The following is a 26,779-nucleotide window of genomic DNA, read 5'->3' as shown; positions in this document are numbered from 1 at the left end:
AAATCATCTCTTGCCATTGACTATACTTTACTACTGAGTTTTCAAATAATATATAGATAATTTAAAATATAAAGGCTATTTTTAAAAATAATCTGTCATAGAAGAGATCCAGCTAGAGGGAGAAGAGTTTCATGATTAAACAATGAGTGGAAAAAAAACACCAGTTAACACTGCAATAATATGCACTCTGAATTAAATTATTATTTTACTTTGTATTTTGTGTGCCTTTTTTGGTTATATAAATAGTGCGTTTTAGTGGCTAATGACAATCTCCTTTATATCAGCTACTTTTGAGGGGTGAATAAAACAATTGCATAAAAATGTGAGGCAACTAAAGCATTTTTAAGAAATTGGACAAATTGATTCAAAGGCTATTTCATAGGCAGGTGTGTTCAAGTCCGTCTTTATGTCCTTATCAAATAAGCAGATAAAAGGCCTGGAGTTGATTTGAGGTGTGGTGCTTGCATGTGGAAGATTTTGCTGTGAACAGACAACATGCGGTCAAAGGAGCTCTCCATGCAGATGAAAGAAGCCGCCCTTAAGCTGCGAAAACAGAAAAAACCCACCTGAGAAATTGCTACAATATTACGAGTGGCAAAATCTACAGTTTGGTACATCCTGAGAAAGAAAGCAAGCACTGGTGAACTCAGCAACACAAACGACCTGGACGTCCACGGAAGACAACAGTGGTGGATGATCGCAGAATCATTTGCGTGGTGAAGAGAAACCCCTTCACAACAGCCAGCCAAGTGAATTACACTCTCCAGGGCTTGGTCGGCGTATCGATATCCAAGTCTACCATAAAGAGAAGACTGCATGAAAGTAAATACAGAGGGTGCACTGCAAGGTGCAAGCCACTCATAAGCCTCAAGAATAGAAAGGCTAGATTGGACTTTGCTAAAGAACATCTAAAAAAGCCAGCACAGTTCTGGAAAAACATTATTTGGACAGATGAAACCAAGATCAACCTCTACCAGAATGATGGCAAGAAAAAAGTATGGAGATGGCGTGGAACAGCTCATTATCCAAAGCATACCACATCATCTGTAAAACACGGTGGAGTCGGGCAGTGTGATGGCTTGGGCGTGCATGGCTGCCAGTGGCACTGGGACATTAGTGTTTATTGATGATGTGACGCAGGACAGAAGCAGCCAAATGAATTCTGAGGTGTTCAGAGACGTACTGTCTGCTCAAATCCAGCTAAATGACATCAGATTGATTGGCCGGCGTTTCATGATACAGATGGACAATGACCCAAAACATACAGCCAAAGCAACCCAGGAGTTTATTAAAGCAAAGAAGTGGAAAATTCTTGAAAGGCCAAGTCAGTCAGCTGATCTTAACCCAATTGAGCAGGCATTTCACTTGTTGAAGACTAAACTTCAGACAGAAAGGCCGACAAACAAACAGCAACTGAAAGTAAAGCCGCTGCAGTAAAGGCCTGGCAGAGCATTAAAAAGAGGAAACCCAGCATCTGGTGATGTCCATTAGTTCAAGACGTCAGGCTGGCATTGCCAGCAAAGGGTTTTTAACCAAGTATTAGAAATGAACATTTTATTTCCAGTTATTTCATTTGTCCAATTACTTTTGAGCCCCTGAAATGAAGGGATTATGTTAAAAAAATACTTTAGTTGCCTCACATTTTTATGCAATCGTTTTGTTCAACCCACTGAATTAAAGCTGAGTCTGCACTTCAACTGCATCTGAGTTTCATTTAAAATTCATTGGGGTAATGTACAGAACCAACATGAGAAAAAAGTTGTCTCTGTCCAAATATTTATGGACCTAACTGAACACACACCAACATTAATGTTGCAAAAACAGAATCTAAAACATTTTTCTTCAGAGAAACAGTTCATTTAAACATTGCCCATTTCCCAAAGTTATACTGTATGGTTAAAGCTTGTCCATAAGGGTTTGTTTCCTTATGTTACACTTGAAGTACAAAGATCAGGTGCAAAGTGCTGTCATTTATGTTTAAGTATTTGGTCTCTGAGGACACAAACATTTCATTTATCATTAGTGGTCTAAATTAGTAAGCATCTGAGACTCATAAGATCAGATAGCACTATAAAAACAGTTTTGCTTGAATAATGTTTAATAATAGAAAAGCATTTTCCTACATTTGTTGTTGTCTCAGAATGGTTATATTTAAATAAATGAAAGCTACAATATTCTGCATAAATTAATGGCAATACTAAAAAATTATAAATGTATGCCATCCCATAATTGAATATTAAACCCCAAAAATGAAGCAAGGCTGCCACTGCTAAAGTAAAGTTACCACATCTGCAGAAATGTAATGTAGCTCTATGAGAAATGTTCACTGAGTAACATGAATCACTTGTCAATGAGAATCAGTTATTTCTTAAGAAATTTCCAGTCAGTGCATGAAGACATGCATGGTGTTGAAATTTGTTTAACGACACTAACATTAGGTCCATGCCATTATTTTCTGTTTAAAAAGACAAATGCTGGTCTCCATTTTCATCTTTCATCCGCACTACTTTAGTTTTGTTCACCCCTGAAAATGGAACCTTCAGAAAAAGCTCTCCATATCCATAATCTTTTGAAATCACTGGCTCAGTGCTATAATGTGGACAGGTGAAAATGAAGAATTCTCAAACACAGACTCCAATTGCACTTGGATTTGTTTGTAGTTATTAAGCAGGCCTTCTCTAATCACAGCCTGTGCAATGCCTCATTCCCTGTTAAGTCCACTTTTCATGGAAGAAAACCATTTTCCAAAATGGTGAACAAAGATGAGTTACTTTTGTTAACAATGTAAAAAATCAATATGAACAGATACCATTTTCTTTTCAAACACTTCTTCTTCATCCTGGCGTTGTGTCCCGCTTGATCGCAGGGTCCGCTCTCTTGCAACATCTTTTCCATTTTCTTTTCAAACACAATTTCTAAATAAAAAACATACTAGTATGGATGTAGCCAGAAATTGAGTTTCTTCAAAGAAAACACAATTCTAAAGTTGTGATGAGCTTTCTTTACTATTCTGACGTTGAGTAAAGCTAGAATTTCAAAACAAAATAAAACAAGTCATCTTGGACATTTATCTTCTTATGTTTTTGAGGCGATTCACGCATACGAATGTGGCAAAAGGAAATTGTGAACCTGGAACAACATTGTGTTTTGTGCTCAAACCTTTAAACTGTAAGTTTTGACATCATACACTCTCATATGTTATGTAATCATCAGGTAATATTCTGTGTGTGGTAAACAATGAACCATTGAAAACTAGTCACATTACTATCATAAGTTTTGGGAAATATTTTATCAGATTGATACATTTTTATGAGACGTAGTGGTACTTTTAATAGATATGCCAAGATAAAATAAAAATTAAAATAAATAAAATTAAATACAATCAGCAAATGTGAACAATGGCAAAAACCATGCATAATTTTAAAGTGTGAATCAATAAGCAAGCACTTTAAAATCCATTAATGTGAGTAAAGAACAAAACAGATAAAGTAAAAAATTATAGCCATGTGTCAAAAACATAATAAATGAATCTCTAATGTAAATTTTACATCCAAACAGTGAAATAACAGATATGCTCTTAACAATAATTGTTCAAAAAAGGTACTTTAGTGGGTTGTGTGGTTCCTCTGTGAACAACTGCTTGACAAGGAACTATGTAATTCTGGGGAACATTCATTCATCCATCCATTCATTATCCAACCTGCTCTATCCTAACTACAAGGTCACAAGGGTCTGCTGGAGCCAATCCCAGCCAACACAGGGCACAAGGCAGGAAACAAACCCCGGACAGGGCGCCAGCCCACCACAGGACACACACACAGACCAAGCACACACCAGGGACAATTTAGGATCACCAATGCATGTAATCTGCATGTCATTGGACTGTAGGAGAAAACTGGAGTACCCGGAGGAAACCCACGCAGACACAGGGAGAACACGCAAACTCCTAACTGCAAGGCAGCAACGCTACCCACTGCGCCACTGTGCTGCCCGGGAACATTCTTTGCATAAAAGAAATGTTTCTTTGGGTTTTGAAAAGGCCCCTCATACTTGGTTAAATGAAAAATATTGTATGTATAGTAGGCCACTTAGCAGGATACAGACATCAAGAAAACCTGAGCTTGGTCAGTGTTAGTGTAAGCAGTAAGAGTCACTTTAAATCAGTATCCCTTTAATATTTTACAAATCAATTATCATCTATTGATGTTATTTACATTGCCTGTTATGATTCTCAATAAATAACATTTATTTGTGTAAACTTAATGAGGTTTGTTCTTTTTGTGAAACAAAAATGGCTTCCTGATATTATCACTCTGAATAACCACTCTGCTGCTTTTAATTTGAAGACTTTATGCCTGAATATCATTTTAAGTAAAAAAAAAAAATGCTCAAGACTTAAATAGAATGCATTGATTAAACAGAATATATATACAATTTTAATAAACAAATAAATAATCCATTAAAGCAAGTGGAAGATTTACTAATCAATTCTTTGTAGTGTTTCATGGCAATTTAACACGACTAATGAGCAAGAACATTGACTTGATGGTCAGCGATGTTGTCAAATAGCTGGAAGAAATTCAATTGAGATTTCTAGCCTACACGTTTCTCCATAAAACAAACAATTATGTACTCTTGCTATTTGGTGACTTTAAGTCTGCTTGTTATAAATTAGTGTGGGCGTGAGAGTAAATATGATTTGTAAAAGACTTGTGTCCTGCTGTACATCAAAACGAACAAGGAAAGGCACTAAATAAATCAGATCTGGAAATGTATATAAGATAGCTTGAAGATATTACATTTTATTGGTAACACATAAATAATTCCTATCCTCAACAGCTAGCAAAACTCAAAGTTTGACAAATAGATTTAAAAGTCACAATTTTTAAATTAACCCATTTAAAATGGGTGTTTCAGTTGAGGACATTGTTATGCCAAAGTAAAATCATTGTCTAAATGCATGTTCACTTTGCGCGTGTAAGGCTTTTTGATTTAAATTGGCTCTGTGCAGGTTTGTGTGTGTGTTTGTGTGTGTGTGTGTGTGTGTGTGTGTGTGTGAGAGAGAGAGTGAGAGAGAGTGAGTGTTTCCAGTGATGGGCTGGAGCATACGTGACAGTTTTCTGTCTTCAAAACTTGCATCCAATGAACTTCTCAAAGCATTTCTCAAAATGTTCTTCATTTGTTATGAGGTTTCTGACTCACTATATAAACATCATGATGTACTCCTCACAAGAAAAAAATCATTGCAAGCATTTTAAGGTTAAAACTAAAAGTTTGGGATAAAATCACTTAGAGATTTGTACAGAGACAATGTCTTCACATCCTACAAACAATTACACTCCAAATGTAACTTTCCAGCAACACATTTCTTTCACTACCTTCAAATTAGAAACTTTGTTAAAAAGCTGGGGAATTTTATAGTCCCTCCCTTTAAAAGATCCAAAAGGACAATAGGAAAAGGATCTGTCACTCAACATCTCAGAAAAGGAGTGGAAGGTAGCAATGCAGAGAATTCACTTGAGCTCCATATGATTTTAAAATCATTTGCCTAGGTTTAGTATGTTTATCGTGATAGAAAGAATTATGAAGTTTAAATTGAGAAAATCTGCCTGTAAATATTCTACTTCTACTAATGCATGTAGTATATTTATACAAAGAGTACTAAAGTGATGATGAAGCAATGCATTTCAACATGAGTCTTTTCAAGAGTTAAAACTAAAATGCTACCAAACATCATGTCAGACATCTTAGAAGCAATTCATAAAGCATTTCTTTAAAATGAAGGTTGTAGGACATTTAATAACTTATAATTGCTCGGTTTTCATTGGAGATGTGTATTGCTCATTTTGGATGCCATATATTAAGTATCAAAGACAAATACATCAGATATGTTAAACATAATAATATATATCTACATAAACGACTTTTCGTAAGAAAGAAAGAAAGCAAGCTACATGAACGTGCATTTACATATTGATAATACTTAGCAACTCATTGAAATTGCTCATGTACTGTAGTTTCAAAACTGTCATTTTCCATATCTAGTAACCACTCACTACAGGATGGTATATTTTGTGTTTTGCTCCCTTGGTTGCCAGAAAGATGGAATGTCCGCATATAAACCAAATGAATGGACATGTCATTCCTCATCAGTGGAGCTAATTTCTATAAATTCTAAGCCAGAGTGATTGATCAAAGTATTTGAAACTGAACTTAAACATAGTGTACCTAGAAATGAAAAATATATATATATATATATATATATTAAATATTCTTAGAAGCAAAATCTAATCTAATTAATTAATTAATTATGAATAATGTCGCTACTGATGTATGATGGGTGGGAAGCAATGAGTGACAAGTGAAAAGTGATGAGAGATGAATGAGTAACTTGTGACAAATACTACATAGCACTTAGTAGTAGTTTGAAGACAGAAGAAGAAGGAAATGTAGATTTCCAAAAAATGACATCATGTTAAACAACCATTAGTTGCATAAACATACAAACTCAAACTATGCTGTTTTGTTTTTTTCAAAAATGAAGAAAATCCAGCAGCAGATTGAAATAAACAGCATAATTACTATGAACAGTTCCACACCCATTTCTAAACTCCATTTAAAAGTTCCTAGCAGTGTTGTACAGTTGTCATACAACTTGATGAAACATCAAAACCTAATTTTAATTACAGTAGTGTACAGAAAATAAAAATAATCCATAACAGAAAATCATAAAAAAAATCCTATTTTGAGATTTACAATAATGCCCCCTTTGTTTAGAGATATTGGGTGTCTAAACTTGACCCCTTAACATGAACATTCTTCATTAGGTGATGTAATATAGAAGACAATGCTATTTTAAATATTATATTTAGGCACAAAAATGTTTATCTTACATTGCGTTTAAAAAAAAACCAAAAACAATGCTGATTAGCCACTGCCTTGGGATTTTCCAGTCATACTAACAGCAAAGAACCAGCAAAGTAAGTAATCTAAAACAACAGTGAAGCTACAGAAAGTTGAACTGCCTAAATTGTGCTTTAAAAATTTCTTATGGTTTAAAATCCACTAAAAATGACCAATGTTAAAAGTTCAGTTAAAAAATGTAAAAAAATTTATCAAGCGGGGTCATTTTTGCTAAATCGCTTGTAATTCGACCTCTCCAAATTAGAATCATTGCTGTTATTGAACTATCTGGAGTATAAACACATGTTTGGTCTCTTTGTAAAGGTAACATTCTCTAGTTTCACCCTTAGTAGTCAGAATCACTGTAGGTGTGACTGATCAAAAGTTATGCACATTAGAACTCACAAAAAAAACGAATTTTTTTGTTCTCGCCTAAGTTTTTTTATGAAAATAAAGGAAAATAAAGCTGCAGTAGGTAGGTGGGGACAGAAACACACTATGTACCAACAGAATAACTTGTTGACTACTCACATTTCAAATTTGAAAAGAATACCTGTAAAAATGACATTTTTTACACCAGTTTTTATGTGGGCATGCCCAGGGGCTTTTTAGAGGGACCATTATCCACATTTTGGAACGTATGGAAAAAGTGTAATAACTTTTGAATGCTTCAACCCACAGATATCAATGAGGGCTCTACTGAAAGCTTACACCTAAAGGAATCTATATCTACACACAGTGTCACTCTATTAGTTATGGAAATTCATGTTCCATAATAAAACAATAAAAATACACATTTCTATGTAAAATAGTCAATACAAGTTATGGGCCAAAAATATATTTATATTTTTATTTTTACTTTTTTTATAAAATGCACACAAACTATATACATTTCTTTTACAAACTGTTACAACACAGCTCAGCGTTTTTCCATGTGCCACTTGATGGCAGCAATCACTAGCAAGCAGAAAGCACAAGGGCGTGGCACATGTCGCTCTCTGCCATTAGACGTCTCCTGGGCCGGTTGAATACTTTCGCAACGCGTACATGCATCTATTATTTAATCGAGCGTTTATTTACGTTTAAACTTCTACTTTTATTCATATTTAAAATGCGAAAAACTTGGCGAAATCACAATAAACAACCACGCACCAACTCTGCAGACTGGCACAAATGCCACCTTCACGCAGCTCCGATCGTTTTGTTTACAAGTTAGTATGGCAAGTTACATATCAAAATGCTTGGCTGCTCATTGGCTGTAAGTTTTGAGTGTCAGTCACAGTGTCCAATCAAACTGGTAGATTCTACCAGGGTTTGGAGCTATACGTCATCCTCCAAGCTGTCTGTGACACTCGTTGGCTATACGAGGTGCCAGTCAACACCAGACCTGTCGTAATTGGCCAACTTAGGTGTCGATCAGAAGCTAACACTTCCGTGTTTCATGCGGTAGCATGGTTATCGTCGACAGAAACAAATTACGCCTGATATGAGCAATATAAATGAAAAAAAATTACGTAGGTGGTCTCAAGTTATGAAACGTTTTCTGGAGTTTTTGTCCCTTTGAGAATATATCGTGTGTTTTGGACCTAAATTGTTTTACTGGATTATATTCGCTGGAGCCTTACGGACACAATGGGATCAATACTGCTCGGAAATATTGATGTTTGACTTGCAGGGGGTCTTCAAAGGTATGGACAGTCAACTCTTAAAAGTATGTACTTCTCTGTAAAAAAGGCTTTAGTGTCAGTGCTCTGGTTGTCGTGTGTCAAAATGGTTTATATCATCGGAAAGACGAGACTTTGAAGTTTCATTTGATGGGTAGGGTGTCGAGATGCATGGCAGATGGGCATGCACACATTACTGTAACTTTTTTAAAACGCTGTTATGTCCCGGGACCGGTACGTGTGCGCGTTAAGAGGTTAATAGACTTACGACAAAAAAGCTATCAGCATAGTCACACAAAATGAGCAGGTATCACATAAAATGATAACTATTAGATGTTCTATGTTGAACTTATGATTTTCAAGGTTTAGTTTATTTTTCATTTGAAACTACACATAGCAGTGCACAGCAAAGGAAAATTATGTCACTTTGCCTATTTAAGAGTAAAGAAATAACCAGAATTAACAAGAAGAACTTTTAGAAAAACAAAAGTAAACAAGAGACTGAGCCCTCTATTGCACAGATAAGTGTTTCTTTGTATTGCACTGTATTAACAGACTGATCAGTATGTAAGGGGCTATAGGCTTGTGGGATAAAACTTCTGCATGACTGTGGTCTCCTTGATAATGCTAGTAGACCTGCTTTGGCAGTAACTCCTGTAGACTTTCTCTATGGAAGGAAAAGATGCACACTGATTTTCTCTAGGACAATCTGGTCTGAAGCAATACTATCTGTATACAAGACAGAGACTCAGGTGGTCAACACACTGTTTATGCTTCCTCTATATAGTGATGAGATAGAAAGAGGGGAGGTGAGCATTTCTCATGTGTAGTAGGAAGTGCCATCACGTCTGTCCGCTGAGGACTAAACAGAAAGTGTGCTGGGGCCAGAAGTGATTATTTGTTATTGGCACTCCCAGAAATGTTGTGCTCCTGTCGAGTCATTAACAGAAAGGTGGAACCAGGTGGCTTGGCATGACTTTCCTGAAGTTGAAAGCAATTTCTGCTGTTTTACTGAGATTCAGGGTCAGGCCTAAGGAGCTTCAGTCTGTCTGCTGCAGAAGTGGTTTCAAAGGTGGTGCAGTGAGTGACATGTTCCAAGAAAAGAATCAGTGTCAATTCATGTCTAATCTTATTGAGAAAGTCATTCATTTAATTAGTCTCATTTCTCAAACAGTTAATTGTTGCATACAGTAGCAATTCATTTAAAAAAAGGAAGAAAAAAAGAACAACTTCTGATAGTGCTAATAGTAAAGGCATGGCTATGCCAAATTAGTAGTGAATGTGTCCTCACAACACTAAATGTTTTTTTTTTTTTTAAATACTTTATCAAAAGTAATTAAGCTGCCATGAATTACAAAATCCAACAGTGCAACTGAACACAACAATAGCTTTGATCCTAGCTGGGATTTGTAAATAAAGCAGAGCAGGAATAAATTCCAACAACGAAGAAGACAAGGAAGAAGGAAATCATTAAACAACAGAGATCCCAGAGTACATTGAGAAAAGGATCTCTCACTCAATATTTTGGAAAAGGAATGGAAGGCAGCAATGCACATAATTCACTTTAGCTCCATGTGCACAAAGCATACAATCATTTAACTTAAAATCATCTATCGAGCAGAAAGATTCAGAAAGCCTGGGTGTCACAATCTCTTCTAATACACTAAACAGCTCTTTGGTGTACTTCTAGACAGGCTTAAAGTGCAGAAGGACAGACAAAAACTGGAGGATCTGTGCAAAACTTTTTAAAAAAATGGCAGGATCTAATCAATAACATTTGAGAATAAGCATTTAAATTGAGGAAGCGGATTCTTTTCACCTTTTCATTCTATTTATTTATTCACTTATTTTTTCTACTATTAAAGTATCACTATGTTGGTGTAGCTCTCCTTCTCGTGGGTGGGGGTTGACTTGAACCTAGTCTTATAAAATTTTAATTAATAAATTCAAAAAAATGTTAAAAAAATAAATATATTTAAAGTTCATTTTGAAAGAAAGATCACTTACCATTTGTGCAATTTTAACTCCACCATCAGGAAATACGAGAGTGTTTGCATTGCTCCCCAAGTCCACCACCGAATCTTTATTCATTCCTGGTTCGACAAAAACAAATCGTTTTTCCGCAGTCTGATACTGATGGCTATGAAAAAGCGAGTCACTCACTTCTGCGTAGTTGACGTCACCCAAATAGTTTTTATGTAAAAAATTGCGATGTGCTCTGTGACATTGGAAAGCAATCAAAGCGACGATAGTAAAGATGAATAAACAGGATACAGAGCTCAAAAGGATAATCAAGTAAAATGTCATATTATTGTCTTGTTCATCTCTGGGGCTATAATTAACTTCAGACAACGCATGCGCTTCCGTATTTTCAGCAGCCGTCACGATTACTGTTGCAGAAGCAGAGAAAGAAACGCTTCCGCTGTCTTTAACCAATATAGCGATCTTCTGTACTGTGGCATCAGACTCGGTTATTGCTCGACGAGTCCTAACATCTCCGGTATGTCGTCCTACAATAAAAAGTGAGGAATCAGTAGCCTCCTCCAGAGAAAAAGAAAGCCAGGCGTTATATCCGACATCGGCATCATAGGCTCGGATCCTTGTGACTAAATAGCCCGCTTTTACGTTTCTTGGAATAGTCTCTTGCACAACTGCCGTTCCATTCAGTGTCAAAGGAAACACGACCACTGGGGGATTGTCATTTTCATCCAAAATAAAAACGTTAACAGTCACATTGCTGCTGAGTGACGGCACTCCGGAGTCTTTAGCAACAACCATAAAAGTGAAACTTTTTAGTTCTTCGAAGTTAAAGGTTGTGAAACTAAACACTTGTCCATTATTAGAATTGATACTCAGAAAAGGCACCACGGACTTGTCCACTGCTTCACTTTCCTGCAGATAGTAAGTGATAAGAGCATTCTCATTCGTGTCCTCATCTACTGCACTAACTGACACAATCGAGGCTCCGGGAGTGTTATTTTCCACGATATAGAAAACATAAGGATTTTGTAAAAATCGAGGTTTGTTATCATTTACATCCAAAGCGTTAACAACAACAGTTTTTTGAGATGACAAAGAAGGAGTCCCGAAATCCTTCGCTGTAATTGTTATGTTATACTGAGGTGCAGACTCCCGGTCCAAATAGGATTTTGTTACCAAAGAAAACAGATTTTCTTGAAATGACTGCTTCAACTCAAAAGGCAAGTTATTAGAGCAGAAACATGCTATTTTAGAATTTACACCAGAATCCAAATCCGTAATACTGATTAGACCGACTACTGTACCTGGTTTCACATCTTCTGTAACAGAACTAGTAAGTGATGTTATTTCTATGACCGGTGCGTTATCGTTCATGTCTTTAATTTTAATTAACACAGTGCACTGACTACTCATTGGTATAAATCCTCTATCTGTAGCTTTTACTTCAATCTCATAAAGTTCTTTCTCCTCGAAATCTATCACACCTTTAACTCTTATTTCACCAGTATAAGCATCCAACTCAAACAATTCCTCTACTATATTTTGATCAGATTCCTCAAAAGAGTAAAATATCTCACCATTCGTGCCTCCGTCCAAATCTGAAGCGTTTATCTGTATAACAAGTGTCCCTACAGGAACATTTTCCTCCAGTGTTACAGAGTACATTTCCTCGGTAAAAAGTGGAGCATTATCATTAATATCTGCGACCATTACTGTAATATTCATGATTGCAGAACGTGGAGGGTTCCCTCCATCATAGGCCGTTAACAAAAGATTATACTTCGGCTTCAATTCTCTGTCTAATGATTTCTGTAAAACTAAAACTGGGATTTTACTTCTTTTACTGCCTTCTTTTACCTGAAGAATGAAATGGTCGTTTTGACTCAGCTGATAGGATTTTAAGGAATTCACCCCAAAATCGGGATCAACGGCCCCCTCTAACGTGAATCGTGAGCCGACTGGAGTGGATTCTGAAATCTCCAGGCTTTTGTTCTTGCCGTTAAAGGCCGGCGAATTATCGTTTATATCTGTAATTTCAATTTCAGCTTGATGTATTTCCAAAGGATTTTCAATTATAATCTTAACGTTTAAGAAACAAGGTTTATCCCTATCGCATAACATTTCTCTGTCGATGATTTCATTTACAAAAAGGACTCCGGTTTTATGATTTACCTGCAGCAACTGCTCTTTCAGTCCACAAATGACGCGGAAACCTCGGCCTTCAATATTTTTCACATCCAGTCCCAAATCCTTTATAATGTTCCCGATAATCGTCCCTGATGCTGACTCCTCCGGAACAGAATAGCGAAGATAGGCAAATGAGTATTTCCAAAAGAAGAAAACGAGTGCCGAAAAAAGCGCCGTCTGATTGAAGCCACGCAATCCCATCCTTGTTAGGATATTAAAAAAAAAAAACAAAAGAACAGTTTTCTGATTCAGTCATTCACGCCACGTAAATCCTCAATCTGCCGAATGTTGTGAAACTTCTCATACAATAAAGCTTGTCCAGTTATCCACTAAAAGCAAACCATATCCTATGTTGTTTTCTGGAACAGATTTCTGAAAGATATTGACCGAAAATGAGGGAAGGGCTTAATCATTTTTTTTTTAGTTGCATCAAATTGTTGTAAAGCTGGATGGCAGTGACACCGTGTGTTAAAATGAGGCACTGCAATAACCTATTCTACCATATTTACTGAATAGAATTGAGTCTATTCATAAAGTCATTACAAACAACATCAATAATAATAATAATACGAAGAAGAAGAATTCAGGATTTAAATTCCTGTCCAAATATCTGTACAGATTACAATTTTTTTTTCTGCATGACGTTTCTTTGGATACTTGTTTTCTTCCTTCACAACTTGCTAGTAATGTTGATTGGCACTGCTAAAGTGCAGAGATTTGAGAATATACGGGTATGTGGCGTTTTTATGTCCTGTGATAACATTCGTGTCATACAGGTTGGTCAGTTGTTAGTCAGTTGTGCCCACTGACATTTTAAATAGATGTAAAAGTCTGGTATCAGGCTGTACACTATATTAAAATATGATGATTCAAAAATTAAATGTATGAAAAATAGGATATGATGATATTGTTAGTTTGATGTGCATAATGCATTGTCGATAGTGTACTAATTATATATCCTATATGATTTGATGAACTGTGTAGGTCTTCCTCCTGCTTCTAATTGTCTGCAACTGTAGATTTTCATTTAAAACAATAAGACCATTAATGTCTGCAAAGTTTTATATATTAGTCTTTCCTTTGATGAAAATCATCTCTTGCCATTCACTATTATTTACTACTGAGTTTTCAAATAATATATAGATAATTTAAAATATAAAGGTGATTTTCTTGTTCTCAGTGAAAATAAATAATCTATCATATCATTGAAGAGATCCAGCTAGAGGTAGAAGAGTTTCATGATGAAAACATGAGAGGAAAAAACACCAGTTAACAGTGCAATAATATGCACTCTGAAATACATTATTATTTTATATTGAGTGCCTTTTTTGGTTACATAAATATTGTGTTTTAGTGGCTAATGACAGAGTCTCTTTTATATTACCTACTTTTGATATGTAAACAGCAACTACATGAGCATAATATTTTGAAATGACAGGATTAATAGGCATATGCAGATTATATCAGAAACACTGTATGAGTTTGTTTTTAGATAATTAAACAGTGGTAACAATTCTGATTTGAGTTCACATCAAGAGCTTTAAGTTACATCACAAAGATAATCTAAAAAAACTGATCACTGAATATACACACACCAACATTGGAAATTTTACTTTTATAAAGTAATCCCCAAAACCAGAATCTAAAACATTTTTCTTCAGAGAAACAGTTAATTTAAACATTGCCCATTTTCCAAAGTGATATGGTTAAAGCTTGTCCATAAGGGTTTGTTTCCTTATGTTACACTTGAAGTACAAAGATCAGGCGCAAAGTGCTGTCATTTATGTTTAAGTATTTGGTCTCTGAGGACACAAAACTTTTATATATCATTAGTGGTCTAAATTAGTAAGCATCTGAGACTCATAAGATCAGATAGCACTATGAAAACAGTTTGCTTGAATAATGTTTAATAATAGAAAAGCATTTTCCTACATTTGTAGTTACCTCAATATAGTTATATTTAAATAAATGAAGGCTAAAATATTCTGCAAAAATTAATGGCAGTACTAAAAAAATCTAAATGTATGCCATCCCATAAATGAAAATTAAATATCAAAAATTAAGCAAGGCTGCCACTGCTAAAGTTACCACATCTGCAGAAATGTAATGCAGCTCTATGAGAAATGTTCACTGAGTAACATGAATCACTTGTCAATCAGAATCAGTTATTTCTTAAGAAATTTCCAGACATGCATGGTGTTGAAATTTGTTTAACGACACTAACATTAGGTCCATGCCATTATTTTCTGTTTAAAAAGACAAATGCTGGTCTCCATTTTCATCTTTCATCCACACTATTCTAGTTTTGTTCACCCCTGAAAATGGAATCTTTAGAAAAAGCTCTCCATATCCATAAACTTTTGAAATCACTGGCTCAGTGCTGTAATGTGGACAGGTGAAAATGAAGAATTCTCAAACACAGACTTCAATTGCACTTGGATTTGTTTGTAGTTATTAAGCAGGACTTCTCTAATCGCAGCCTGTACAATGCCACATTCCCTGTTAAGTCCACTTTTCATGGAAGATATCCATTTCGGTGAACTTAGATGAGTTGCTCTCCAAGGTACTCGTTACCTTTATGTATCTAATGCTGTATACATGTGCAAAAGGCAAATAATGCATGAGCTGCTTCAGTTTTTAGATTACAGTAAATCCTGCAGCTGTTGGCATTATCATCCCTTTAAGAATTTGCATTCTGATTCACGCCTGTATAGCATATGTGGACATTTACTGTAAGTTACATAGGAATACTTTATATTGGGAAGCTTATGCAAGCTAAAATCAGCATCCAGAGTCAACATCAAATTTCACAAACTTGTTAAAAATATTAGTGAATATATTTAATATGTAATAATCGTTTTCAATCAGTCTTCTAAACCTGGGAAGTGGAAGTATGAGACATCACTATCAATTGAAGCACCAATCAGTTCCTTTAATATGCGGGAAGTAATGTGAAAGATAACAAGGAAATCTAACTTTACAATATTGAGATGATAAGAGAAAATCTTAATTCTTTAATTAAAATGAATTTCACTAAAAGTATTATTGACTGCAGGTTTTTGAAAAAAAGTATTCATCAAGAATGTATTTCTTAATACTTAAAGACGACATTAAAAATGTATTGTGTATCACACTTCTAATATACGCTGAGTACCGAATATCACCATATGGCATAATTCACTCAAGGGTGAAATACGTCTAAAGACTAGTTTATATCAAAGTCTCATTAAGTACATACAAAGAATTTACAATGTAAATTTTGGTAAATATTTTGATTTAAAAGTCACAACTTTTAAATCAGCCCATTTAAAATGGGCGTTCCAGTTGAGGACATTGTTATCCCAAAGTAAAATCAATGTCTAATTCCATGTTCACTTTGTGAGTGTAAGGCTTTTTGATTTAAATTGGCACTGTGCAGGTTTGTGTTTGTGTGTGTGTGTGTGTGTGTGTGTGTGAGAGTCTGTGTGAGAGAGTGAGTGTTTCCAGTGATGGGCTGGAGCATATGTGACAGTTTTCTGTATTCAAAACTTGCATCCAATGAACTTTTCTAAGCATTTCTCAAAATGTTCTTTATTTGTAATGAGATTTCTGAATCACTACATAAACATCATGTTGTACTCCTCACAAGAAAAAATCATTGCAACAATTTAAAGGGTAAAACTTCAAGTTTGGGATTAAATCACTTAGAGATCTGTACATAGACAATGCCTTCGCATCCTACAAACAATTACACTCCAAATTTTACTTTCCAGTAACACATTTCTTTCACTACATTCAAATTAGAAACTTTGTTAAACAAAAGCTGGGGAATATCCCTCACCTCCAACCTATCTCTAATCCTGTAAAAATATTGATCAGTCTTGAGAACTCAGACAGCATTTCTGTTAATATATAAAACCATTTTATAGTCCCTCCCTTTCAATATCCCAGAGTACATTGGGAAAAGGGTCTCTCACACAATATCTCAGAAAAGGAGTGGACGGTAGCAATGCAGAGAATTCACTCGAGCTCAATATGCACAAAGCATAAAATTATTCATTTTAAAATTATAAACTGAGCACATCAGTCTCATTTTAAATTGTCCAAAATGTTTCCAGAGCAATATCCACCTGTGAATGCTGCAATCACGTTTCAGCCTCAATGGGCCTGCAGGATCTAATTAATAACATTTTAGAATATGCATTTAAATTGAGGAAGCAAATTTTCTCCCTTCATTTTTATTCTATTTATCTTGATTCATTTCTTTATTTCCATATTTTACTATTATTAAAGATTTACGCTGTTGGCTAACCCTCTTACTTATAGGTGGGGGATGATTAGTTTCGAACCTAGTTTTGTTTAACTTGACATTTAATAAAATGTTAAAAAAAAAAAAAAAAAACTAAAACTGGCAAATAACATTACTTTCTTTCCAACAAATTTATAGCAAAAATATGTCCATATATACATTTATAGGATAAAATCAGATACAAGTGAAAAAGTCAGTATTTAAATAATTGTAAAACCTGCTTGTATCTGAAGTATACAAGTTTGTAAAGTGCGGCTTAAGTTAAATTTTAAGTTTGCATTTTGGAACGTGAACGATGGCTTGGTTTCTTGTTTCAAACAACTGTAATGCTGGACAGCTCCCGCGAACAGGAATCACGTGACTATCTTTTAGCTGGCGTGAAACAAGCAAGGAAACTGACAGCCTGAAGCATCGGACTGCTGATAAGGAACAAAGGAAGGCAATAAACTGAAAACTGGGGTGCATATGTTAGTACTACTGGGAGTTATATTTAGAAGCGGACTGTTGCAAATTTATACAGAGCTACTCTGTTCATCCTTTCGTATTTTTCGCTCGCTTCTAAAAAGACAAAGGTCTTAATTTCTGTTAAAGCTTACCCATTATTTTCAAAATTCCAAATAATAATCTTTGAACGCCCAGGACATGCATAATAACTTCAGGAAATTGTCCTCTACACCAATAATTATGACTCGTTTTAAAATCATTTGCCTAGGTTTAGTATGTTTACCGTGATAGAAAGAATTATGAAGTTTAAATAGAGAAAATCTACCTGTAGCCATTCTACTACTACTAATGCATGTAGTCTATCTATACAAAGAGTACTAAAGTGATGATGAAGCAATGCATTTCAACACGAGTCTTTTCAAGACTTAAAACTAAAATGCTACCAAACATCATGCCAGACATCTTATAAGCAATTCATAATGCATTTCTTTAAAAGAAAGGTTGTATTTAATAACTTATAATTGCTTGGATTTTATTGGAGATGATGCATTACTCTCTTTGGATGCCATATGTTAAGTATCAAAGACAAATACATCAGATATGCTAAACATAATAATATATATCTACATAAACGAATTTTTGTAAGAAAGAACAAAAGAAAGAAAGAAAGAAAGAAAGCTACATGAACATCCATTTAAATATTGATAATACTTAGCAACTCGTTGAAATTGCTCATGTACTGTAGTTTCAAAACTGTCATTTTCCATATCTAGTAACCACTCACCACAGGATGGTATATTTTGTGTTTTGCTCCCTTGGTTGCCAGAAAGATGGAATGTCCGCATATAAATCAAATAAACAGACATACCATTCCTTATCAATGGAGCTAATTTCTATTAATTCTAAGCCAGAGTGATTGATCAAAGTATTTGAAACTTAGCTTAAACATAGTGTACCTATAAATGAAAAATAAACATTTATTAAATATTCTTAGAAGCAAATTCTAATCAAATTAACAAAATAATTATTAATAAAGTCTCTATTGATGTATGATGGGTGGGAAGTAATGAGTGACAAGTGAAAAGTGATGAGAGATGAATGAGTGACTTGTGACAAATACTACATAGCACTTAGTAGTAGTTTGAAGATAGAAGAAGGAAATGTAGATTTCCTAAAAATGACATCACGTTAAACAACCATTAGTTGCATAAACATACAAAATCAAACTATACATTTTTTTCTTTCAAAAATGAAGAAAATCCAGCCGTAGATTGAAATAAACAGCATGATTACTATAAACAGTTCCATACCCGTTTCTCAACTCCATTTAAAAGTTGCAAGAAGTGTGGAACAGATGTCAAACAACTTGATGAAACATCAAAACCTAAGTTTAATTATAGTAGTGTATAGAAAAGAAAAAGAATGCATAACAGAAAATCATAAAACAAATCCTATTTTGAGATTTACAATAATGCCCCTTTTGTTTACATATGTTGGGTGTCTAAACTTGACCCCATGACATGAACATTCTGCATTAAGTGATGTAATATAGAAGAAAATGCTATTTTAAATATTACAGTATATTTAAGCACACAAATGTTTACCTTAAACAGAGTTTTAAAAAATTAACAATGCTGATTAGCCACTGCCTTGGGATTTTCTAATTATACTGACAGCAAAGAACCAACAAGATAAGTAATTTTAAACAACAGTGAAACTACAGCAAGTTGAAATGCCTAAAATGTGCTTTACAAATATAAAAATTTCACATGGTTTAAAATCCACTAAAAATGACCAATGTTAAATGTTCAGTTAAATAAATTTAAAATATTTGATTAGACGTATGACAAAAAAAGCTATTAGCATACTTACACAAAATGAGCAGGTATCACATAAAATGATACCTATTAGAAGATCTATGTTAAACTTATAATTTTCAAGGTTTAGTTTATTTATCATTTGAAACTACAAACAGCAGTGCACAGCAAAGCAAAATTATGTCACTTTGCCTTTTTAAGAGTAAAGAAATAACCAGAATAAACAAGAAGAACTTTCAGAATACCACAAGTAAACAAGAGAATGACCCCTCTACTGCATAGATATGTCTGTTTTATTGCACTGTATTAACAGACTAATCATTATGTAAGGGGCTAAAGGCCCCCTTGTGGGATCAAACTTCTGCATGAGTGTGGTGTCCTTGATAATGTTGGTAGACCTGTTTTGTCAGTAACTCCTGTAGACTTTCAATATGGGAGGAACAGATAGCACAATGATTTTCTCAGCTGCTTTGACGTTTCACTACAGGGAGATCTGGTCTGAGGCAATACTATCCTTATACAAGACAGAGACTCAGGTGATCAACACACTGCTTGTGCTGCCTCTTTACAGTGGTGAGGCAGAAAAGGGGAGGTGAACGCTTCTTATGAGTAGTCGGAAGAGACATCGCGTCTGTCCGCTGAGGACTAAACAGAAAGTGTGCTGGGGCCAGAAGTGATTATTTGTTATCTGCACTCATGGGAATGTTGTGCTCCTGTCGAGTCATTGACAGAAAGGTGGAACTGGGTGGCATGACATGACTTTCCTGAAGTTGACAACGATCTCTGCTGTTTTACTGAGATTCAGGGTCAGGCCTAAGGAGCTTCACTATCTGCTGCAGAAGTGGTTTCAAAGGTAGTGCAGTGAGTGACATGTTCCAGGAAAAGAATCAGTGTCAATTAATGTCTAATCTTAATGAGAAAGTCATGCATTTAATTAGTCTCATTTCTCAAACAGTTAATTGTTGCATACTGTAGCAATTCATTTAACAAAAGGAAGAAAAAAGAACAACTTCTGATAGTGCTGATAGTAAACATGTGACTATGTCAAATTAGTAGTGAATGTGTCCCCACAACACTAAATGTTATTATCAAATGAAATAAAGCTGCCAAGAATTACAAAATCCAACAGTGCAAATGAACATGATAAAATCTTTGATCCTAGCTGGGATTTGAAAATAAAGCAGAGCAGGAATAAATTCCAATAACGAAGAAGACAAGGAAGAAGGAAATCATTAAAGATTTAATAACAGAGATCACTCAATTTTTTGGAAGAAGAATGAAAGGCAGCAATGCACAGAATTCACTCAAGCTCCAATCCAAAGCATACAATCATTTAACTTAAAATCATCTATCGAGCATATCTGTCTTGTTTAAAATTGTCCAAAATGTTCCAAGGGCAAGATCCAATCTGTGAACGTTGCAATCAAGTTCCAAACTCATTGGGTTATATTTTAGGGATGCACCAAATTAACATCATTCTGGGCCAAAATCTTTAAATGCCTTTCAGAGAGCATGGGTGTCACAATCTCTTCTAATACACTAAACAGCTCTTTGGTGTGGAGAAGGACAGACAAACTGGAGGATTTGTACAAACCTTTTTTAAAACCTGGCAGGATCTAATCAATAACATTTTAGAATATACATTCAAATTGAGAAAGCGATTATTTTCAACTTTTCATTCTATTTATTTACTTATTTTTCTAGTATTAAAGTTTCACTATGTTGGCCTACCTCTCTTGTTCGTGGGAGGGGGTTCTTGGGGGTTCTTGACTTGAACCTAGTCTTATAAAATTTTAATTAATAAATTCAATAAAATGTTTTAAAAAATAAACAACAGTTCATTTTGAAAGGAAGATCACTTACCATTTGTGCAAGTTTAACTCTACCATCAGGAAATACGAGAGTGTTTGCATTGCTCCCCAAGTCCACCACCGAATCTTTATTCATTCCTGGTTCGACAAAAACAAATCGTTCTTCCGCAGTCTGATACTGATGGCTAAGAAAAAGCGAGTCACTCACTTCTGCGTAGTTGACGTCGCCTAAATAGTTTTTATGTAAAAATTTGCGATGTGCTCTGTGACATTGGAAAGCAATTAAAGCGATGATAGTAAAGATGAATAAACAGGACACTGAGCTCAAAAGGATAATCAAGTAAAATGTCATATTATTGTCTTGTTCATCTTCTCTTGGGCTATATTTAACTTCAGACAACGCATGCGCTTCGGTATTTTCAGCAGCCGTCACGATTACTGTTGCTGAAGCAGAGAAAGAAACGCTTCCGCTGTCTTTAACCAATATAGTGATCTTCTGTACAGTGACATCAGACTCAGTTATTGCTCGACGAGTCCTAACATCTCCGGTATGTCGCCCCACACTGAAAAGTGAGGAATCGGTAGCCTCCTCCATAGAAAAAGAAAGCCAGGCGTTATATCCCACATCGGCATCATAGGCTCGGATCCTTGTGATTAAATAGCCCGCTTTTACGTTTCTTGGAATAGTCTCTTGCACAAGTGCCGTTCCATTCAGGGACAAAGGAAACACGACCACTGGGGGATTGTCATTTTCATCCAAAATAAAAACGTTAACAGTCACATTGCTGCTGAGTGAAGGCATTCCGGAGTCTTTAGCAACAACCATAAAAGTGAAACTTTTCAGTTCCTCGAAGTTAAAGGTTGTGAAACTAAACACTTGTCCATTATTAGAATTGACACTCAGAAAAGGCACCACGGACTTGTCCACTGCTTCACTTTCCCGCAGATAGTAAGTGATAAGAGCATTCTCATTCGTGTCCTCATCTACTGCACTAACTGACAAAATCGAGGCTCCTGGGGTGTTATTTTCCATGATATAGAAAACATAAGGGTTTTGTAAAAATCTAGGATTGTTATCATTTACATCTAATAAGTTAACAACAACAGTTTTATAAGACGACAAAGAAGGATTTCCGAAATCCCTCGCAGTAATTGTTATGTTATACTGAGGTGCAGACTCCCGGTCCAAATATGATTTTGTTACCAAAGAAAACAGATTTTCTCGAAATGACTGTTTCAACTCAAAAGGCAAGTTATCAGAGCAGGCGCATGCTATTTTAGAGTTTACACCAGAATCAAAATCCGTAATACTGATGAGTCCAACTACTGTACCTGGTTTTACATCTTCTGTTACAGAACTAGTTAGTGATGTTATTTCTATGACCGGTGCGTTATCGTTCATGTCTTTAATTTTAATTAACGCAGTGCACTGACTGCTCATTGGTATAAGTCCTCTATCTGTAGCTTTTACTTCAATCTCATAAAGTTCTTTCTCTTCGAAATCTACCACACCTTTAACTCTTATTTCACCAGTATAAGCATCCAACTCAAACAATTCCTCTACTATATTTTGATCAGATTTTTCAAAAGAATAAAAAATCTCCCCATTACTGCCTTCGTCCATATCTGAAGCGTTTATCTGTATGACAAGTGTCCCTACAGGAACATTTTCCTCCAGTGTTACTGAGTACATTTCTTCTGTAAAAACAGGAGCATTGTCATTGAAATCTGCGACCATTACAGTAATATTCATGTTTCCAGATCGTGACGGGTTCCCTCCATCAATGGCCGTTAACAAAAAATTGTATTTTGCTTTGAGCTCTCTGTCCAAAGTTTTTTGTAAAACTAAAACTGGGATTTTATTTCTTTTACTGCCTTCTTTTACCTGAAGAACGAAATGGTCGTTTTGAGTCAACTGATAGGATTTTAAGGAATTCAACCAAAATCGGGATCAACGGCCCCCTCTAATGTGAATCGTGAGCCGACTGGAGTGGATTCTGAAATTTCCAGGCTTTTGTTCTTGTCGGGAAAGGCAGGTGAATTATCGTTTACATCTGTAATTTCAATTTCAGCTTCATGTATTTCCAAAGGGTTTTCTATAATAATCTTAACGTTTAGGAAGCAAGGTTTGTCCCTATCGCATAACATTTCTCTGTCAATTACATTATTTACAAACAGGACTCCGGTTTTGTGATTTACCTGCAGCAGCTGCTCTTTCAATCCAGAAATGACTCGAAATCCTCGGCCTTCAATATTTTTAATATCCAGTCCCAAATCCTTTACAATGTTCCCGATAATCGTCCCTGATGCTGACTCCTCCGGAACAGAATAACGAAGATAGGCAAATGAGTATTTCCAAAAGCAGGAAACGAGTGCCGAAAGAATCACCGCTTGTTTGAAGACACGCAATCCCCTCATTGTTAGCATATTAAATAAAACAAAACAGCTTTTCGATGCACGTAGTCATTCATGCCACACAGACTCGCAATCTGAAGAATATGATATAAATTCTTCAAAGTAAAGCTTTTCCAGTTATTCAGTAAAGAAAAAAATCATCGCATGTTGTTTTCTTGTACAGATTTCTGGGAGTTATCGACAGAAAATGAGGGAAGGGCGTAATTTTTTTTTTTTTGGTTGGCAATTATTATAAAGCTGGAAGGCAGTGACACCGTGTGCTAAACTGTGGTACTGCAGTTACCTTTTCTGTAATGTTTACTGAATTTAAAATATCTTTTAAAATGTCCAACATTAAAAATAATAATAAAAAATAATAATAATAATAATAATAATAATAACAATAATAATGCATCTATTTCTGAATTTAAATTCCAGTCCAAATATCTGTAGTTTACTGTTTTTTTCTGCCTCTCAGTTTTCTTTGTACGCTTGGTTTCCTCCATCAGAACTTGCTTTACAGGTTGATTGGCACAAATAAAATAGTGAAGTCTGAGTGTAAGTGCTTGTGCAGGTTGTTATGCACTGTGGTAACATTCTTGCCATACAGGGTTGGCTCCTGACCTGGAAAATAAATGTATGAATAAAAAGATGTTTTGCCATTGTTAGCTTGATGTGCATAATGCATTGTCGATAGTGTACTTATTGTGCATCCTGTATGATTTGAGCATCTATGTGGTATTGAACCTACCATTGAAAAAAAAAACAACACACTTTACATCTGCGGTGTTTTAATATCAAAAAAATATATTCGTCTTTCCTTTGATGAAAAGCATTTTCCATTATCCACAATAATTTGCTACAGAGCTGTCTAATATAAATAAATAAATTCCAATTCTACTAACCTTTATTGAAAATGGTAAGTTGCAATTTCAAATACAAAGCTGATTTTTACTCAGTCACACCTTAATGTTTATGGAGAAAATAACCAATCTTTCAAGAAATATGGCTAGAGGTAATAATAATTCTTTACATTTATATAGTGCTTTTCTCACTACCGAAGTGCTTTACACAGTGAGTGGGGAGCCACTTCAACCAGCACTCATGTGCAGCGTTCACCTAAATGATCTGACAGCAGCCATTTTTGAGCCACTTTGCCCACCACATACTAGCTGTCCCTTGAAAGGGTGAGCCGTAGTTAGCCAGTTGGAGACAGGGGATGATTAGGGGGCCAGAATGACCAGTCTGTGGTGGGCAATTTAGCTAGAATAGGTACAAGCAAGGTAGAAGTGCTAACTGATGAAAGCATGAAAGGAAAGAAATAATAGTTTGGCGTGCAATAATATACAATGTGAATTATATTAATCAGTATTATAGGTTGTCTGCGGTGGGCTGGCACCCTGCCCGGGGTTTGTTTCCTGCCTTGCACCCTGTGTTGGCTGGGATTGGCTCCAGCAGACCCCTGTGACCCTGTAGTTAGGATGTAGTGGGTTGGATAATGGATGGATGGATTATAAGTTGTGTTCCTTTTTGATTACATAGAGAGTTTGTTTTATTTGGCATAATTTTTTGACATGAGAGGATTCATAGGCTTATGATGATTTTATGGTAAAATTCCTGGTATTTTTAGGTATATAAATAGTGGCAAGAAATTGTGATGAAAATTAAAGTAAAGGGATTTAAATTAAATAAAATAGGTAAGCTGGTAAACTTTTCAGTAAATGCTCACATTAACATTAATGTCACTTTGGAAATGGTTTAAAAAGTAATTCCCATTAATACTCGTAGAATCTGAAATATATTCTTTTTTTCAGAAAAACAGTTTACTTAAACATTCCACATTTTCCAAAGTGGTTAGGATTAGAGCTTCTCAATAAAGTTATATTTCCTTATGTTGTACTTGAAGTGCAATAATCAAGTATGCAGTGCTGGTGTTTATAATTATTTAAGCATTTGCTGTCTGAGGGCACACAAACTCTATTAATATTAGTGGGCTGAATTGGTAAGCATCTGAGAACAGATAGCGCTGGTTCTGTTATGGAAACAAACAGTTTACTTGGATGTACCTTTCAAATAATGTATAATAATTGAAATATATTTTACTTACATTTGTATTTGTCTCAAAATGATTACAATTAATTAAATGCTAAAATGGACAATCCACATAAAGTAAAAGCAATACTGCATTGTTTAAACAAAGTTTAAAAAGTTATATTTTTCAGAAAAAGAAAAACACTGGCAGCCGTGGTTGCCAGAATTTTACAATAAAAACATGGTGACAGTATATTTAGGTTTACAGTATAACTTTTTGAAGCTGTGTATTATACAGTAAATACCTTTTGATAATTTGGAGAACATTAAAATAGAAATGAAGATTTAACAGTGAATGGATATTCTAAAATGTTGTCAATCATTAAACTATCAAAAATGCTGTCAGAAGGTCACCGTTTGCTTTAGTGAAGTAACAACAATCAATGAGAAACTTGGTATGCCATTTAATTTTATACATTGAAAAGAGTTCAACGATCAATAAAGTTACAGCATGTTGTGTGATGGATAAGAAAAGTTTGCTTTTGTGATGTATGGTGTGCCACAGGTTTGCCATTTTATCGAAAACAACCCACCATAAATCAGCTTCCAAAACCTCAGAAAATCTTTAAAACTTGGGAGAAAAAGTTCTGTTTAGGTTTTTGTCCACACTGTGCAAAGGTGTGCAGTTCACCAAGAAAAATATAGTTAAAGGTTGCATTCCCTTATGCAGATATTGTAACTGTGTAAAAATGTACAATTTTTTGCCATGAAACAAAACCTAGAAAATATGGATGTTCTGAAAAATGGAATCTTATATGGAAACCATACAATCAATCAATCAACATTTATTTATATAGCACATATTCATACAAAAAAATGTAGCTCAAAGTGCTTTACAAAATGAATAGAAAAATAGAAGACATAATAAAAGATAAACATAAGTCAACATTAATTAACATAGAATAAGAGTAAGGTCCGATGGCCAGGGTGGACAGAAAAAACAAAAAAATCTCCAAAGGCTGGAGAAAAAATAAAATCTGTAGGGGTTCCAGACCAAGAGACCGCCCAGTCCCCTCTGGGCAATCTACCTAACATAAGTCAAACAGTCCTCTTTGTATTTAGGGTTTTCATGGAAGGACCTGATGATGATAGTCACGTAGACTTCTGGCTTTCAGTCCATCAATGTTGGTATCTTACATTACCTCAAGTGCACATTAATTAAAGGCAGTACTGAAGAAACAGCTACATAATGCTAATAGT

The 26,779-nt window shown here is 35.1% G+C and overlaps 1 protein-coding gene across 26 annotated transcripts in view; it reads right to left on the bottom strand.

The window, feature by feature from the left end:
* LOC120542147 (protocadherin alpha-C2-like) overlaps positions 1-26,779 on the bottom strand; it is a 503,189-nt gene that overhangs the window by 192,212 nt on the left and 284,198 nt on the right. Inside the window, exon 1 of one of the 26 annotated variants that reach the window (XM_039774372.1) lies at positions 21,147-23,287. The exons of 23 other annotated variants lie outside the window; for them this stretch is intronic. In XM_039774372.1, the coding sequence (XP_039630306.1) occupies positions 21,147-22,847 (1,701 nt within the window). In that variant the 5' untranslated portion in view covers positions 22,848-23,287. Of the gene's footprint in view, positions 1-10,574; positions 13,100-21,146; positions 23,288-26,779 lie in introns of those variants that run through there. 2 more of the 26 variants (XM_039774359.1, XM_039774349.1) reach the window with 2 other exon arrangements.

Source organism: Polypterus senegalus, chromosome 13 (assembly GCF_016835505.1).
Source record: "Polypterus senegalus isolate Bchr_013 chromosome 13, ASM1683550v1, whole genome shotgun sequence".
Classification (NCBI taxonomy): domain Eukaryota; kingdom Metazoa; phylum Chordata; class Cladistia; order Polypteriformes; family Polypteridae; genus Polypterus; species Polypterus senegalus.
This window is presented reverse-complemented; position numbering and strand designations above follow the sequence as displayed.